The sequence below is a fragment of the Hyperoodon ampullatus genome, assembly GCF_949752795.1.
Source record: "Hyperoodon ampullatus genome assembly, chromosome: 11".
In the NCBI taxonomy this organism is placed as follows: domain Eukaryota; kingdom Metazoa; phylum Chordata; class Mammalia; order Artiodactyla; family Ziphiidae; genus Hyperoodon; species Hyperoodon ampullatus.
Genome location: NC_136924.1, coordinates 9,109,483 through 9,127,102, shown reverse-complemented (window position 1 = coordinate 9,127,102; position 17,620 = coordinate 9,109,483). Strand labels below are relative to the sequence as shown.

Genomic DNA, 17,620 nt, shown 5'->3' with positions numbered 1-17,620 from the left:
CTAAATCTGGAAAAGAAGCTAACAGCCAAGTTGCTTTTATTACAATTTAAGTCAATATTAATTTTACTGGCTCACAAAAACTGTAAAATATATGGCTGAAATAAATTGAACAAAGACAAAAAGAAGGAGGACCAAAAAAAAAAATCAAAGTAAAGAGGTACACACAACTAGAGAACACACATGGTTTAGAAACAACTATAAAACCATCTGAAACACCATAATAATGGAAATGCTATTCCTTCTTTTCTCTCTTAATGCATGCCCAATTTCAAATTCATGGCATTAGCCCTAGGTAACAAAGTTCAAACAAGGAATAAATCAATTTTAAAGAGAGCTTGTGTTTAGTATTTTAATTGGATATGACATTGGTATGAAAGTTCCATATATTCTAAAGAGATGTCACCCAGGCCCAGCTATATGTAACCATGGAGGTTACCAGTGACCCTAAAGCAGAACTAACTATTCTCTAGGGTACCCTGGAACATTTGTATTTGAGTTGTAATGTAGGACCCAAAAGTGCCAATAGCCAAAAGTTAATGTTAAAAGTTTTGCTAATAGCCAAAACCCTTAGTTAATGACCTATAACGCCTAATAATAAAAATGCATTTACCCATTCAAACTAAACTAGCATTTAGAGGTAATGTCTAAAAATAAGTTATAAAAAATGGGGATGGGACTTCCCTGGTGGCACAGTGGTTAAGAATCCGCCTGCCAACACAGGTGACACAGGGTCAATCCCTGGCCTGGGAAGATCCCACATGCTGCGGAGCAACTAAGCCCGTGTGCCACAACTACCAAGCCTGCGGACCACAACTGCTGAAGCCCACGTGCCTAGAGCCCGTGCTCTGCAACAAGAGAAGCCACCGCAATGAAAAGCCCATGCACGGCAGTGAGAAGCCCATGCACTGCAATGAAGAGCAGCCCCCGCTCGCCACAACTAGAGAAAGCCCACGTGCAGCAACAAAGACCCAACGCAGCCAAAAAATAAAAAATAAATTTAGTTAAAAAAAAAAAAATGGGGAGGCAGGAGTACTAACTTCCTTTTAGAATCTCTGATCAATTATAAAAGGGGGGAAAAAGCTCCACACAAAATTATTTAATATAGAATGAAAATTAATGATGCTTAATTCAGAAATCCTTGAGGACGTATCCAATTCCACTATTTAGTAGCTTATTTATTCTTGGGGACATTCCTTAAATCTTTGAAGCTCAGTTTCCTCATTTATAAAAAGAGGACAGTACTCATTGTAAAGCTTCATGAAATAACATATATCAATCACAGGCACTCAAGAGATGTACAGTCCTCTTGTGACCACCTCCCCTTCCAGGGTCTTGGAAGATTACACTGTATCCACTCTACAATCATGCCACTCTCATTCATTTATTCAGTATATATCATTGGGAATTAGAGTGATGCCTAGCATGGATTAACAAATCTCAATACATGTGTTGGCAAAATGAAGGTACTAATGAGGACATGAGAATCAGGCTAGGGAAACAGAAATATTAAAAAGTCAGGCACCCTGTATACCTTTCACTTATACAGTACTATATGTCAATTATATCTAGATAAAACTGGGGGGAAAAATGACCTATGCCCAGCCCTTATGTAACTTAACAAGGGAAATGCAAAAGGAGGGTTCAGGGATAGTTATCAAGATACTGAAATGCCATATACTAAAGATATAAAAAGATAAGTTAAGACTTAGTCCCTGTCCCATGTCCAGGGTCAAAAGACATAGATTTATGTCTGCCATTCAATCTAAAATGTGCTATTATAGAGATACTGAAACCAGTGCCATGGAAATACAGAGAAAGGAAAAAAATAATTGCTTGAAAGACTCAGGCAAGACTTCACAGAGGAAATAAAATTTGAACAGGTAGAGAGAGGAAAGGGACATTTCTGTCAGAGAAATAAAAAAGGATTTGATCTATGGAATTTGTCAGAGCATTCTGGGAAATTCCAAATCTTTTTGAAGTTTTCTAAATACTATAAATACTACAAATTCTTAAAGAAAATTTTGTACAAAAATGCTTTGAGTGAATCATTCCACTGGCTATAATAAAAGCACCAATAATCAATTTTTTATCTAATTTGTCTCAGAAAAATGTAATTCTTTATATGAAGTCCTACTCTATAGTCAAAGTCTAATTTTGTTGCACGTCAGTTTTACATATTTTGCCTTTGGTCAGTTTTGATGGAACAGTAAAAACACAATTCCATTTCTATTCTTCTTCCCTTGAGAGTAATAGCCAATTCCATTTTATAATATTTTATATTTAAAGCACTCAGAAGTCAAATGTGCGGCATTTTCTACCTTGCCAATTCCATGTTAAGTCAATGGCATATTACCAGGCCAAGAAACCCAAAATTAGACAAAAGCAATCCACTGGGATCAGAAATTTGCCAAATCTCATAATTCAAAAAGAGACTGTTAAGGACGGTTGTGCAGTTTTTGGCACTTTGAGTTTAAGCCATTCCATAATAGGATTTGTATTTCATCTAATCCGCAAGTCAGAAACTGTGAAAGTTCTCTTGATTGAGGGGGGATTAAAATTTGATTGTAATACATGTCTTTCCCTCCCTTCCTTCCATATGTTTCAGTAAATTAGAACTGCTAAATCTTGTTTTTAAAAATACATTCTGAAAAATAAAGCAGCCTGGAAAACCATATTTTTGGTACAGGAAACAAATTATTCAGGCGTGAAAAGAAGAAGGAACAAAAATTTTAAAAGACACGTAGTTTCTATATCCAAACTAGTGTCACAATCTAGGTATATTCAGAATTAAGTACATTTAAGCATTCAGTGTTTTTTTTTCTAAATGATTTTTTTGGCGGGGAGGTAAATCAGGCATTTGAAACTTTTAGATTCTTTGAAGGTGGCCATTTCTCAATCTAATTAAAAATGTTTCCATTTGAATTCTATAAGGACATCTCAAAGACAGTAGTTGAGGCCCAAGTTATATATGAATTACATTTTTATATGGAGCTGTGTGAATTATCAGCCTATCAGAATAGGAAATGGAACAGGTTTTCATAAGGTAAAATAATTTTTTTCTAACTGATTAAACTAGACATATTATGATCCTATAGACGGCCAAAACGGCAACTTATACCCTCCAATTCTAAGTAATGTTCTTTCCCTTTCTCTGTTCCTTCTTTTTTTGGGCCCCCATATTAATTTATTTCATAATTTCTTCTTTCATATATTTTTTCTTCATCTTTATGTTTATGTATGAAAACATTTACTCACCTTTATTTTCTTATACTTCAAATGAAAATTGTTTTGCCATCACTTTTTTTTAACTTCTAAAAGCTCTTTCTTGTTTTTTCATTATTTACTTTTTATGGCATCCTGCACTTCACAAAACGCTATATTACCATCTCTAAGGATTTTTTTTTCTTTTGCTTCCTTCAGTTTCCTTTTGCTAATCATTTGTTTCAGTTCCAATCTTTTACATTTGAGGCTTTCCTAATAAGACTGATGATCCTTGGTTGCCCATTGTTATTTAAAAGTAATAAAAGCTGAATGAACTCCTTAGGCATAAGTATGCTTTCTAGACTGGAGTCACTTTTGTTTGTCTGGTTTGGGAGCTAGTCATTTTCAGGGACCTCCAAGGGTAGGTATATGGAAATCTTTTCCCTACGGTGATTCAGTTTCTCCAGATAAGAATGCAACCATTTCTTGGGAGGGGAGGTGCATGTATGTGCGTTGCTGAGGGGGTACGAACTTTGTGTAGCTTGTGTTCTGCGGGTGGCAGGGGAGTGGTACTGACAATCTGAGTACTCCCCTAGAAAACATTCAATCAATCCTCTTTTCAGTCCCCTCTGCATTCCACCTTTGACTGGGCAAGCTGTTCCTGAGTCATGGAGCTCTCTCACCCAACTGCTCCACCACTGTGAGCATCCCTTCCCCACTTGGAGGTGAGTGCCTACTGGCTAGCACTGTGCACATGGGGAGAAACTTGACTGCCGCATATGTAAGTTAGAACTCATTACCCTATTTTATACTCCTTAACTCACTCTCTTCTATGCCAGCTGCCACCACGTCTTGAGTCTCTCCAGCTTTCTTCTCATTGTTATCCCGTTCCAAACTCCCTTTAGATGGTTCTGACAAATCAGTTGTAATACCTCTTTCTACTTTCTGACTTCCAAAAATCAGTTTAAATTTCACCTCCCCTCCCATTCTGATTGTTCCTGTGAGGTTATTCCTTCTCAATAGTTTTATTAAGTAAAAGTTTATTCTGATTTACCCACATAATCACCATTTCTTTGTTCACCCGTCTTTTTGCTCCCCACTTAGCAACTCTTTCTAGATTTAACTGTGTTCTTTCAGAGGACACCTTCAGTAACGTCTTCAGCTAGAGATTTTAGTGGACTGACTTTAATTTCTTGGCCTAGGAATTCCCTGATCATTCAAGTAAAGTAAATTCAAAACCCAAAGCCTGGTAAAGGGAGGATGATAGTGACAAATTCTCTGCAAATATTTCAGATTCCATGCTGAGATAGACAAACTTTCATGCTGCCCTCTTGTATCAGTATGTGAACTTTTTCTACATTATTCTTTCACTGAGGATATGAACTTTCCTGCTTTATTTAGGCATCTAATTCCTGGCTTTCTGTTGGTCCAAGGTTTTGTCTCTTATTCCAACAAGAAGGAAAACAAACAATAAGCTCCTTCCCATGGGTTGTTGCAACTGGTAAACTATCCCAAATCAGCTGTAGGAACAGCCTACTGTTTACTGTTCTGGTGTTTAGTTATTGCTTCATTTCCATCCCTGGGAAATTCTCTTTCTACACCTTGAGCTCAGCCATGCATTAAGAGCATATCTGTTGTAGTTTATTAGGCATATCTAGATATTTTTTAGTGAGATGTTTTCTGGTTACTTAGTCTGCCTATATAATATCTTTAGTAACATTGTAGTGGTATCTTAGAATGGATACATAATACTTTTAAGTGTTTAGCTTATCATCTTCTGTGGGAAATAAAAATGTTATTATTTTTAAATAATTATAAGACACCCTTCTAAGAATTCACTTAGCAATCACTTTCCTGACCATTTGCTCTACGTTTTGCTAGTGTTCATTTATTTTTAGTAATATTGGAGAGAGATTAAGGGATATAACTAAAATAACACAGATAAGAGATTCAGATTAGGATTGAGGCTAGTTGTACCACTTATTAGCTGGGTGAAAAGTTAGTTAAATATTTTGAACAATCCCTGATTGTATAAAATAAAAACATTAATATTACTTTGAGGCACATAAAATTACAGTTTTTGTAAGTCACAAAGGTAGAATATCAACAATTTCTTATGCTTCGAATAATACCACTTTCACAGAAATGTGGCCAAGAGAGTTTGTCACATAGTGGGTGGCCAAATGATGGCTCCACTTCTCTTACAGAATGATTTCCAATTAGTAGAAATTCTAGGTGACAGTGATGGACACACACGCAGTTATCTTATATAATGCTGGCTTTTTGGAAAGAATCAGACTTAATTCCACATTATAGCCAATCTGGGGTTAACACTGGCTTGGAGAACATAGTCGTTATACAAATATTGTTATTTTGACAAGTTTATTATATAATCACACATTTGGAGTTCTCCATTTATACATTTCAATTAAGTTACATCAAGGATACATATCATATTTTATCTATGGCAAACCCCATAGCCAAAGGAATGCATTTTTCTATATTTTTCTGTACAGAGTTCTAACTTAGTATTATCATCATTAAATCCTAACAATCTGGGTTAACTGGCCAGGAACTGGTACCTCAAACCCTATCTGCCTCAGTCTGCACAGGCAGAACCAGTTTCTGAAGGGTGAGAAAGGGAGTTACTCACTGTTAGAGCAAGCAGTTTCCCGTATGTGAGATGAGCAGGGATGTGGTCGGTCTTGGATCTCAGTGATTCCATATACCAATGCTCTGCTTCAGGGAGTTTGCTTAGTCGCATGTATGCTTCACCTGGCAAGAGAATCATGAAAATCAGTATGAGGATACAGCTTTCCACAAACATTTGCAACAGATCACATCATCATGTTTATATTCCACACATTTTCAGATTCTGTGGCAAGTACTCTCATCCGTTACCTCATTTGATTCCCCAAAAGTCACCATCATGTCTATTTCACAGATGAGAAAACTTGTGTTTGGAGAAATTAAGTGAAATGCCTAAAACTCAAAAATGTAGTACATGATAAAGGTTTGATTTTTTTTTAACTTAGAAACATCTAACTCCCAAGAATATGTGCTTTGTCATCATTTCTTTTTTTTTAAGATTGGGTCTTTCTTATGTACAATCATTTGTTCTTTTTAATTCACATTCATTCATTCCTTCAGACACTCAAGTATTTATAGAATAACTACTAATTGGAGAGTATTATGCAGGACCTAGACAACAGAAGTTCAAGGTCCTACCCTCTAAGGTTGACAACCTTATTGAGAAAAGTAAGATTAAATGAAGGAGCTAAAAATATTTGGGTTTAAGCATTGGTGCTAGATTTTAGTTTTTTTCAGAAATTATTTGTATTTTATATCTTAATAAGTAAATAAAATTTACCAGTTTCCTTTGGAAAATCCAGTGAATATATGACAGTTATTTAGCATGCCCATCACCATGTGCAAAGCTAGTCTAAGGCCTTTCAGCCATCAGCTGTTTTCTTTCAAATTACACAAATTTTGCCCACCAAATAGCATTTCACTAACAGCCAAGCAAGAGAAAAAAAATTGGAAATAAAGCCAAAAGTGTATCAGTTCCCCGCTTATTATCATCCCCCTCTCACTTCTATGCTCAGAATATGGAAGAATATTCACCTGATGGTAAAAGTATATTTTAAGATGATTTGTGTATTTAAGTTAAATATTATAGTTATAATAAACACTGCAAATGTTGAAGCTACTTAATTTCTGAGACCAGGCAACAGACTGGTGACCTGCATTATTTTTCAAGCAGACTCTTATAGCTTAACTAATCATAATTATGATGGCTTTTTCCATTTAGAGGAATAATCAGAGGCTTTTCCTAAATGTGTTACCCACACTGGTTGTACATCTTTGCTTCAAAGGAAGAGCTAGCTTCCTTTTATTTTAATCAAATTCTTTTTGCATTAGCACAGCACTGTCAATAGAAATGTCTGATGAATTGAATTGATTTGCGTCTCCTGACCTTTTGAGTGCCCTTTGCTTGACCGGTTAGTAAAAATATTGGTGACAAATTATATGTAACATGCATAAAAATGTAGGTACCACTCACACACATGTATGTGTTTCTAGTTCTGAGAAAAGTCACTAAACTATATTATCATAAAAATGATAGCTCGAAAAAAAATTTTTTTCCTAAAGCTTAAAATGTGTTCCCATTTAAGAAGAATTTGGTTAGACTGAATCAAATGCTCAGGGTGAGATGCAAGAAATCCTGAAGCAAAGACAATATTCATAGTTGTTAGAGTGGTAGGATTAGGCATGGATTTAAAAAAATTTTTACATGTTTCTGCGATAATTATATTTTTTAATTATAATATCTCCTAATAAGTGAAACAATGTCATACAATTTTCTTTTTGGCATGTTGAACCAATAAATACTTCCAAACAAAACAAATAGTAATTTTCCTTAGGGAGAATGAACCACTTCTTAACACTAAAACGATACTAGATATGATTTATGTAACAGAAAAGATGCACAATCCTGAATATTAAAAATTGTAAAGCAATTAATGATAAACCAAATCCAACTATTTATCTCTAAAAGGGATTCTAAAGCCAGAAGGAAACACATACTAATTTCAGAGTTAGAGCTGAAATATGGGTCTGCATTATAGGTTCTGTTTGGAATTGACCTGAAATTCTACTTTGGGTCTTCAAGTGCTCATAGATAACTTTTTAGAAGTTCTACAACTATTGAATGTAATATGGCTTCTACTTTTCATTTATTAAAAATTCAACTAACTTGTAGAATAGTAACAGGTAAGTTACCTGTACAGAATGAGAGTGCAGGAGAACCCCAATTCCAGGGTGCTTTCGAGATTCAAATCTTTATATTTAAGTGTCTGATTTTTAAAAAATCATTTCAGAAAGTGCACTATTTTTTTCCAAGTCAGAAATCTATCATGATTAAAACCCATTTTGAAATGAAATATTATTAATTTGCTAACTACTTAGGTTGAACTATTTTGTTCAGTAAGAACTCATATGCAACTTATTAAGTTATAAGGCTTGTGAGGTGGAGAAATACCAAAGAACCACAAATAAGAAATATAATGCCGTAATGCATCTTGGCAAGTGTATGAAAAATGTAAATAACTAGCTTACTTAGGTATTATTCATTACAACTTAGAAAAACTTCATGTAACCATTCAGTGCATCTCAGTAATAACAATGACAATAACATTCATTGAATGTTTATTACAAAGTAGGGTACCAAGCTATAGGGAGCAAATGTCTGACTTACATGCAGCCACTCCTCCCATTCTATACCTTTGGGCACACAGAATGTTTTCTCACTTAGCCCCACAAGGGGCCTTACCGCATCACCCTCATTCAGCCAGTACTAACTAACTTTTCAAATTAGGTTTGTGAGATGAAACATATTTTCAATCTCTACATTAGTTGCTTATGTATCTCATTTTTTAAATTAAGGAACATCCTTAATTACCTGGATTTTACAGATAAGAAAATTGAAAAGCACAGTAGCTAAATCAAACACACAAAACCATAAAGGTAGCAAGTGGTAAAACTGCAATTCAAACCCAGGACGACCTGACCTCAGTGCATTGCTAACCTGTTGGTAGTGAACAGTCACAAACTTTCCAAGTCTCCAGCTCAGGTGAAAATTATTCTCTGCCTCACTCACAGAAAGTTGTTTTCTAGCTATGATACACTGGCCATCAAGTTCATGTCACTTTGCCTTGGGCTTCTCTATTTTTTTTTTTTTTTTTTTTTTTTTCACATTTTATTTTATTTTTTTTATTTTTTTATTTTTTTATTTTTATTTTTTGCTTTATCACAAATTTAATCAGTTATATGTATACATATGTTCCCATATCCCCTCCCTTTTGCGTCTCCCTCCCACCCTCCCTATCCCACCCCTCCAGGCGGTCACAAAGCACCGAGCTGATCTCCCTGTGCTATGCGGCTGCTTCCCACTAGCTATCTACCTTACGTTTGGTAGTGTATATATGTCCATGCCGCTCTTTCACTTTGTCACAGCTTACCCTTCCCCCTCCCCATATCCTCAAGTCCATTCTCTAGTAGGTCTGTGTCTTTATTCCTGTCTTACCCCTATGTGGTAATAAAATCAAGATGTAGGGCTTCCCTGGTGGCGCAGTGGTTGAGAGTCCGCCTGCCGATGCAGGGGACGCAGGTTCGTGCCCCGGTCCGGGAAGATCCCACATGCTGCGGAGCGGCTGGGCCCATGGGCCATGGCCGCTGAGCCTGCGCGTCCGGAGCCTGTGCTCCGCGACGGGAGAGGCCACAGCGGTGAGAGGCCCGCGTACCGCAAAAAGAAAAAATCAAGATGCAAAACCTAAAATGCAAGAAAATGATCATGGATGAATTTAAATGTGTTTAAAATGCAACTCAATAAAGATTCAGGCAACAAACAATACAAGCCCAAGTACTTGCTATATCCCTGGCACTGCCAAGGTAGGAGCCTCGTATTTCTCATTTCTAATTCATATAAGGGGTTAGAACACTCATTTGTGAATGTGGAGGAAGGAACAGGAATAATAAGTGACTTGAACAGTTAATAATCCTATCTTAAAAGGTGTGAATGCCTGGAAAGCCCATACTTTTTGCCAATGCATCAAGCTACCTACTATATAAAGTTTATTATTTACTGAATACCTACTAAAGTATTATATATATATATATATATATATATATTTGGAGTATAGTTGCTTTACAATGTTGTGTTAGTTTCTGCTGTACAATGAAGTGAATCAGCTATATGTATACATATATCCCCTCTCTCTTGGGCCTCCCTCCCACCCACCCCCCATTATCTTTATACTTTTTACATTATTCCTACACTCTAATTAGTATTGGTCTCATTTTACAAATGAAGTGACTATGGGTCATTGAGCTTAACCAACCTGTTCAGTGTTCACAAACAAGCAAATGACAGATTCAGGATTCAGATTGGATTCTCTCTTTTTCTTTCTACTATTCCATTCTGTTCAAATACTATAAAAAAATAATTAGTGCCATCAGTGGATTCAGTATTAGGAGCGAATGGTGTATATGTAATCCTTCAAGCTTGATTAAAATATTAAAATCATAAAGGAAATGGCCACAGGAAAAGAAAGTTCAGTAAATTCAATAAGGAAGGGAATGAAGATACTTGATCGGGAATGGGGTGGAGGGAGGAGGGTTAAGTCATCTTCTCTGGTACTATAATTCTTCTTAACTTACAATAATAGAAAAAAAATGTTTATACTACCCAGGAGGAAAGAAGCAATGACGACTATTTTTCTTTCTCACTCTACATACACACACAAAAAAGTGACATAATAGAGGTACCTTCGTAAGAATTCAAAGATTTGCAGTGTGATGATGTAGTGATCAGGTTCATCACCCAGATTTATTTCCAATTCACTCACAGACAAAAGGGATTTCGATGTCTCCAGGCTGGCTTCAGGCAGATATAAGCCAGTTTCAGATGTAGAACAAATAATGTCACTCTTCCTCCCTAAAAAGCCCTGAATCTAAATAATCCAGGCAAAGACTAACTCCTTAAAGGAAAGAATGCTGGATTATCGATGATATAAGAGTCCAGATCTCACTAATTTTCATGTTTCAAGTTACTGGACAGCTCCAGCTACCAGATAAAGAATAGAGCATGTAGGGGTACATACTACCCCTATCTGCTAGTGTTACCTTTTGTTTCTCCTGCCCTTGGTTCAAGAGAATATATTTCTATGTTAAGATTCAGTTTAGATTCCCTTTTTTTTTTCAGCTTCATTTAGATATAAGTGGCATACAGCACTGTAAAAGTTTAAGGTATACAGCATTATGACTTGACATATATATTGTGAAATGATTACCACAGTAAGGTTAGTTAATACCCATCATGTCATATGGATACAAAATAATGTTTTTTCCCTGTTATGAGAACTTTGAGGATCTACTCTCTAAGCAAATACATCATATAGCAGTGTAAACTACAGTCATCATGTTGTACATTACAGCCCTAGTACGTCTTTGTCTTATAACTGGAAGTTTGTATCTTTTGACCACCTTATGCAATTCCTCCACCCTCCAAATTCCCTATTTTTTTAAATTTTTATTTTATATTGGAGTATAGTTGATTAACAATGTTGTGTTAGTTTCAGGTGTACAGCAAAGTGATTCAGTTATACATATATCTATTCTTTTTCGAATTCTTTTCCTATTTAGGTTATTACAGAATATTGAGCCGAGTTCCCTGTGCTATACAGTAGGTCCTTGTTGGTTATCTATTTTAAATAAAGCAGTGTGTACATGTCGATCCCAAACTCCCAATCTATCCCTCCTCCCCAACTTAAAAAATGTTTTTGACCACATGTACCAAAAGTAATCACCCCTTTCTCAATTCTTACAGTAATTGTTAAATCTCTTTTTAAAAATTCTTAAATAGGGACTTCCCTGGTGGTCCAGTGGTTAAGACTCCACGCTCCCAATGCAGGGGGCACAGGTTCGATCCCTGGTCAGGGAACTAAGATCCCACATGCCACGTGGCTCAGCAAAAAAAAAAAAAAAAAAAAAAATCCTTAAATACATATCTTGCATATCAATTTCGGTTAGCCAACATGGATAATGCATATGATGGTAAACCTAAAGGCTAATGAGGTAGCATTCATTCCTGCCTTCATGGTACTTACAATCTTCTGAGAGAAATATATTTATCAGTATTCTCCAAAGTTTGATTTTTAGGTGCACATGAAACAACACAAAAATTGTTTTAATTTAGTACTTATAAATTACATTTAATCTGTGTTTTAAAATGTGATTTCATAGATATGTTTTAGAATGAAGAAAATTATCAAGTAAATAATAAAACAGATGGTAATGAGCAAAATCACAGTGAACAATGAAACGTGAGTGCAAAAGGTGTGAACAACACTGAATTGCATGTGCCTAGCTGTAAGTTCAGAAGTTCTAAAAGTTTCAGAAGAATGTTTGTAAAATACAGTGACAGCAGCACACTGGGGAGAAATGCTACCTTTGTAAAAGGGCTCACGTAGGTTATAGCGTTTTTCTGGCCTGTAAAGAATAGGAGCATTAAGAAAATAGCCCTACATGATTTCTAGTAGGCTTTCTGCTGCTGATATGGTGAAAGCATCTGATTGTCAATATTCCAAGTGTTTTAGGATACTTTGCCTGAAGGTCAGGCGTTCTATGGTAATCTGTCTAATTTCTAAGCTCTCCCAGCTTAAGGACTTGGCTGGTCACTAACGTAATCATTCCATTTTTAAGAAATGCTTCTATTCCATTTAAGATATCAGGTTTATTTTGTTTTCTTTCTTTATTTTGGCTGCATTGGGTCTTTGTTGCTGTGCGTGGGCTTTCTCTAGTTGCAGTGACCGGGGTCTACTCTTCGTTGTGGTGCGCGGTCTTCTCATTGTGGTGGCTTCTCTTGTTACAGAGCACGGGCTCTAGGCGCGCGGGCTTCAGTAGTTGTGGCGCACAGGCTTCAGTAGTTGTGGCACTCAGGCTTAGCTGCTCTGTGGCATGTGCGATCTTCCTGGACCAGGGCTTGAAGCCGTGTCCCCTGTATTGGCAGGCGGATTCTTAACCAATGCGCCACCAGGGAAGTCCTATATTGATGGTTTTTATAAGTAGTGTTTTTCTGTGCTGGTCATTTTTCTTTTAATGAGCACTTTACCCATCTTCAAGTTTATGATTTTTTTTTATATGTTACTTTTAATTCTTTCCTTAGGAACTAATTTTGCCACATAATTTTAAAATGAAATAAACACATTTTAATTAATTGACTGATTAACTTGGTTTGTCCATCTACCTGTTGAAATTATTTATAATTATGATGTAGCACAGAATTATGAATTATATGCCAAAAGAGTAACTAGATGTCTGGGTTTCTAATTCTTACTTTTCCATTAAAACTTTGTATGGTTATAGACAAACAGGTTATTTGACAAGACCTTTGTTTATCATTCACAAAATGAGGGGCTAAGACTACATAACTCCTTAATCCCCTAAATTATATAATCATTTGTAGATTCATCCCTGTCCAGGAATTTACATAGTCATTTCATAAACCAGTGACAATATCCTAGTTAGTTTAAAAAGGAACTGTCATATTCATGGATTTTCTAGATGATCTGCTCAAGATTGACTAGCCCAAGTCCTGATTAATCCTTTAAAATTTTGTTTTTTTATATTTATTATCTAATTACTAACATTATATCTACTCATTGTAGAAAATCTGAAAGATGATAATTTTATTAAATCAGATAGTGGTTGGTAAAATTCCGGTGTTTTTCCAGAATTTATTTTATATTTTGAAAAAAATCAATTATAAGTAAAATATTTTGCTAGTTTTAAATATTTAGGTTCCTTCTAGCATTTTAAAACTATATTAAAAAATATGATAAATTTTCCAAAATTATATTTTCTCATTCAAGATCAATTTTTTGTGTATTCAAATTCCCCTCCCAATTTTTTTGCAGGTACTACACCTACTTCAGCAATTATCATCCTTCTTTGTAATTACTTTTAAAAAAATTTTTATCTTATTATCTTAGAATACATATATAGCAGTAGAATTCTTGAACTGATGAAAATGCATATATTTTCACAAATTTTTTTAATAAAATTTTAACCAGCAATTCTTTAAAATTGTGGGTCACTGTTTAATGGTTTTAAACCATTTTTTAAACCATTTTTAATTAAGACATTTATCTTTTCCTTATAATAGGCAAAAGATGGTAAAAGCTTTTCATTTCAGACTATTTTAATTTTTACATATGCAAATCAAGTTGACTTTTCCTTTGTAGTTTAATCACTATCTATTTTGCACAAAATTATTCTCCATCATAGGGACATATATTCTCTTCTACTTATATAGTTTTGTTATTAAAATTAGCTACTTATTCCACATGAAATACATTTTACCATATGGTGTGAGGCAGATATCTAATTTTATTATTTCCAAACAGTTAATCAATTCTCCCAGATCAGCTTTTATAAAAACTCCCTTCCCTCAATCATATTTAATTCCACATCTATTATCTATGAAGATTTAGTAAATTTTGATCTGTTTCTGGGGTCTCCATTCTGTCCTACTAGTCAGATTTTCTGTTTTTATGCCAGGACAACACTGCTCTAATTACTATAGCTTCTATTGATATTAATATTTTAATATCAAGTAGAGCAAGTTTCACCCATTATTCTTCTCTAAACCTTCTTGGTTCTATTTTCCTGTTAAGTCTACTAGATAAACTTTAGAATCATTTTGTCAAATTTTTGATAAATTTTTGAGATGTTTATTGCTATTGAATTATAATCCAGGGATCAATTAAAGATGGCAGTTTTTACAAAATTGACTTTTCCTATTTAAGATTATATTCAATTCTTCATTTATTCCAACTCCTGTCTGTCCCCCATCTTTTTAATGTATCTATAGGACTTACCTCACCAATTATAACCTTCCTGATCTTAAATTAGACTATGAGATGTGTAGAGCCAGAGAGAAAACACTTCATCTCTTTATCTGTCCTCCAACCTAAGTTCAGAAGTGGCTCCACAGAGTCTTGATAAATATCTGAAAAATAATTGATCACATTATGTATCAACTTGAATTTAGATGTTACATTTTTGCCTAGTATGTCACTGAAGAAAAATTTCCAAGTAACTTCTTTTTCTAGAATCTATAGGTCGGACAGAACCACATGACATCAGGAGCCTATTAGGTCAAGAGTTTAACTTGCTGTGATTTTAGTTCTCACTTTTTACTTCACGGTATTAGCATTAACATAGAAACATCAGGGAGTCTGGCCTTTACTTATTTATGTCATAAACTTGCTGTAACTATTGGCTGTCAAATTTTGTGAATCTTTTGTATTTCCATCCTAATATTTTCTTCAGCATTATGATATCATAAAGATGACAGAGTCCAGTTACCTTAGATATATTAGTCCTGATTGGAAATCCTTAAGAGGTAGTGAACAGAGCAGGCAAAGACAAAGACAAAAATTAAAATGATTACAGAAATTAGGAAGGCTACTTAGTATCTGACAATAGACTTTAACAATTATAACTTCTTCCTTTGGGGCGGAGTGACTGGAAGTAAATGAAATATAATCCAAGTCTTAAACTGAGGGTTATGAAAAGGTTCAATACGTAATTCTTTAGCAAGTCCTTACAGCACCAAACTTAAGGGGAAACGCTTGAAGCCAGAAAGCATAGTTTTAAAGCAAAGAGAGGAAACGCAGGGGAAAAAAATGAAAATGTGTTTCATTAAGTAAAATCACAAATCATGAAGAAAGAGGTTAAACTTCAGTGAAAGTTAAAAAGGTTCCTAGTATTATATACCGGAAACATCTGATGTACCATCAAAATTTAACTTGGAAAATAACCAGGAGCCTATGTTACTATGTCTCTTTTTGCAACTGGGGACCCTGAAGTTCTCTAGGCTAATCAATTTCCTTTATGTTTTCAAGGAAATAAATCACTAAGAGCAATCAATCAACAAATGTTGGAGACAATCCCATAAAATGTTCAGATTTTCCAAAAAAAGAGAAAGTGAGACTGTGTGTGTGTGTGTGTGTGTGTGTGTGTGTGTGTGTGTGTGTGTCCCTGTGTACGCTGGAGGTGATGATCCGCTCCCAAAAAATATAATACTGTCGTCAAGAGAATTACAACGCAATAAAATAAAACGGCTTAATACAACTGGAATATTTAGGGAATACTAAAAATATATGCAAGGAATTTCTAAATTGTGTTTAGAAAAACCCAAAGCTTACACCAGAAAAAAGAAAAAAGAATGAGTAAATGTTATACTAGCTTGGAAAGAATTAATGAAAATAACAGTATTCAGAGAAATAGGATATAAATATTTGCAGGAAGACATCAGAAGAGAATAATAAAAGCATTTTCAGTTTTATACACATCTTCTTAGGATTACATTTCATATGTATTCCTGGATCAAGCAATATGTCTCTATAATATGTAATGAATAATTTATTTTGTACTATAAATTTTTTTTTTTTTTTTTTTGTGGTACGCGGGCGTCTCACTGTTGTGGCCTCTCCCGTTGCGGAGCACAGGCTCCGGACGCGCAGGCCCAGCAGCCATGGCTCACGGGCCCAGCCGCTCCGCGGCATATGGGATCCTCCCAGACCGGGGCACGAACCCGTATCCCCTGCATCGGCAGGTGGACTCTCAACCACTGCGCCACCAGGGAGGCCCTAAATTTTTATATTAATGTTAATTACTAAGATATATCAAAAAGTTAAAAATTCATTCTATTTTTAATGAATACTTAAAAATAAGATTCTACAACAGCTCACAGAACCCCATACTCATAATTTACATGCTGGCAAAAAAAAGACTTGTAATCTGGAACAAAACTTTGCATGTTCTATTTTAATGCTTTATTCAATTTGAATATGACAATAGCTTCACCCAGTGTAAATAAAATCACAACTAAGTAACAGTTCATGGGGGAGTTAAATAAGATTTTCAAGTAGGAAACAACTTTTCCCTACCTATTAGGAAAAGCCGATATAAATACACACAGAGCAAAGTATGTGCAATTAGTAATATATTTAATTTTTAACTTCATTTGTATTACTGACCTATTCTAAATATGTGCAACAATTTATCATTTTCTTGACATTGATTTTCAAGATTGTATCCTTCATACAAGATTTTCTTCTTCCTCATGATTATGTCCATTTCATCTCAATGTCATCAAAATTGGCATCTTTTAAGAATGTCAGAATTCGAAATTTAGTTAATTTTCCAAGTATAACATAGCATCACTTTAATTTTCTGAGAACAATCCAACCCATATTTATTACTGAGTAAAAGATTCACTCCGTGGATAGTGCCCAATAAGAGAGTAAAATATACACTTTTTTTTTCTCATTTATTTCTATTGAAGCCTCAGAAAACATATTTTTCAAGCAGAACATATTGAAATTATTTGGGAATCAGAGAATAAGGATATAATTAGGTATTAATTTGAATACACTCATTTCCTTATAACTCAATTTAAAAATAAAGTTTTTAAGTCTCAGTCTTTTCCTTTACCACTAAACTGGCAAAAGTATGAATTAATGTAACAGGTGGGCTCGTGTGGTTTTAATAGCAGTGAAATATAATCAACTGTCTTATATCGTATTTCCAGGAAAGCAAGCAACATCTAGACCTAAGCATGATCCTCAGGCAATCCCAGCACTGGCATGAAAATGTTCAAACTCCCCATAGGGACCATATATCTTCTGGTCCTGGGTTTAATTGAAACTTTAAACAAAATATATTACCTATTTAATGCAGCTGAACTGGAGGCTGGCCTTTGTAGTGTATAGACTAATGCCTAGCAAATTAATGTCTGTAACCATAGTACATAATGTAGAATTTATATCAAGTGTGAATGGTAAAAAGAAAA

At 34.9% G+C, this 17,620-nt stretch overlaps 1 protein-coding gene across 1 annotated transcript in view; it reads right to left on the bottom strand.

The window, feature by feature from the left end:
* Positions 1 to 17,620, bottom strand: part of TMTC2 (transmembrane O-mannosyltransferase targeting cadherins 2) — a gene marked incomplete at both ends in the record, with an annotated part of 412,037 nt that overhangs the window by 110,844 nt on the left and 283,573 nt on the right. Inside the window, one exon of the mRNA XM_079715466.1 lies at positions 5,855 to 5,976. Coding sequence (XP_079571592.1) covers positions 5,855 to 5,976 — 122 coding nt within the window. The remainder of the gene's footprint in view (positions 1 to 5,854; positions 5,977 to 17,620) is intronic.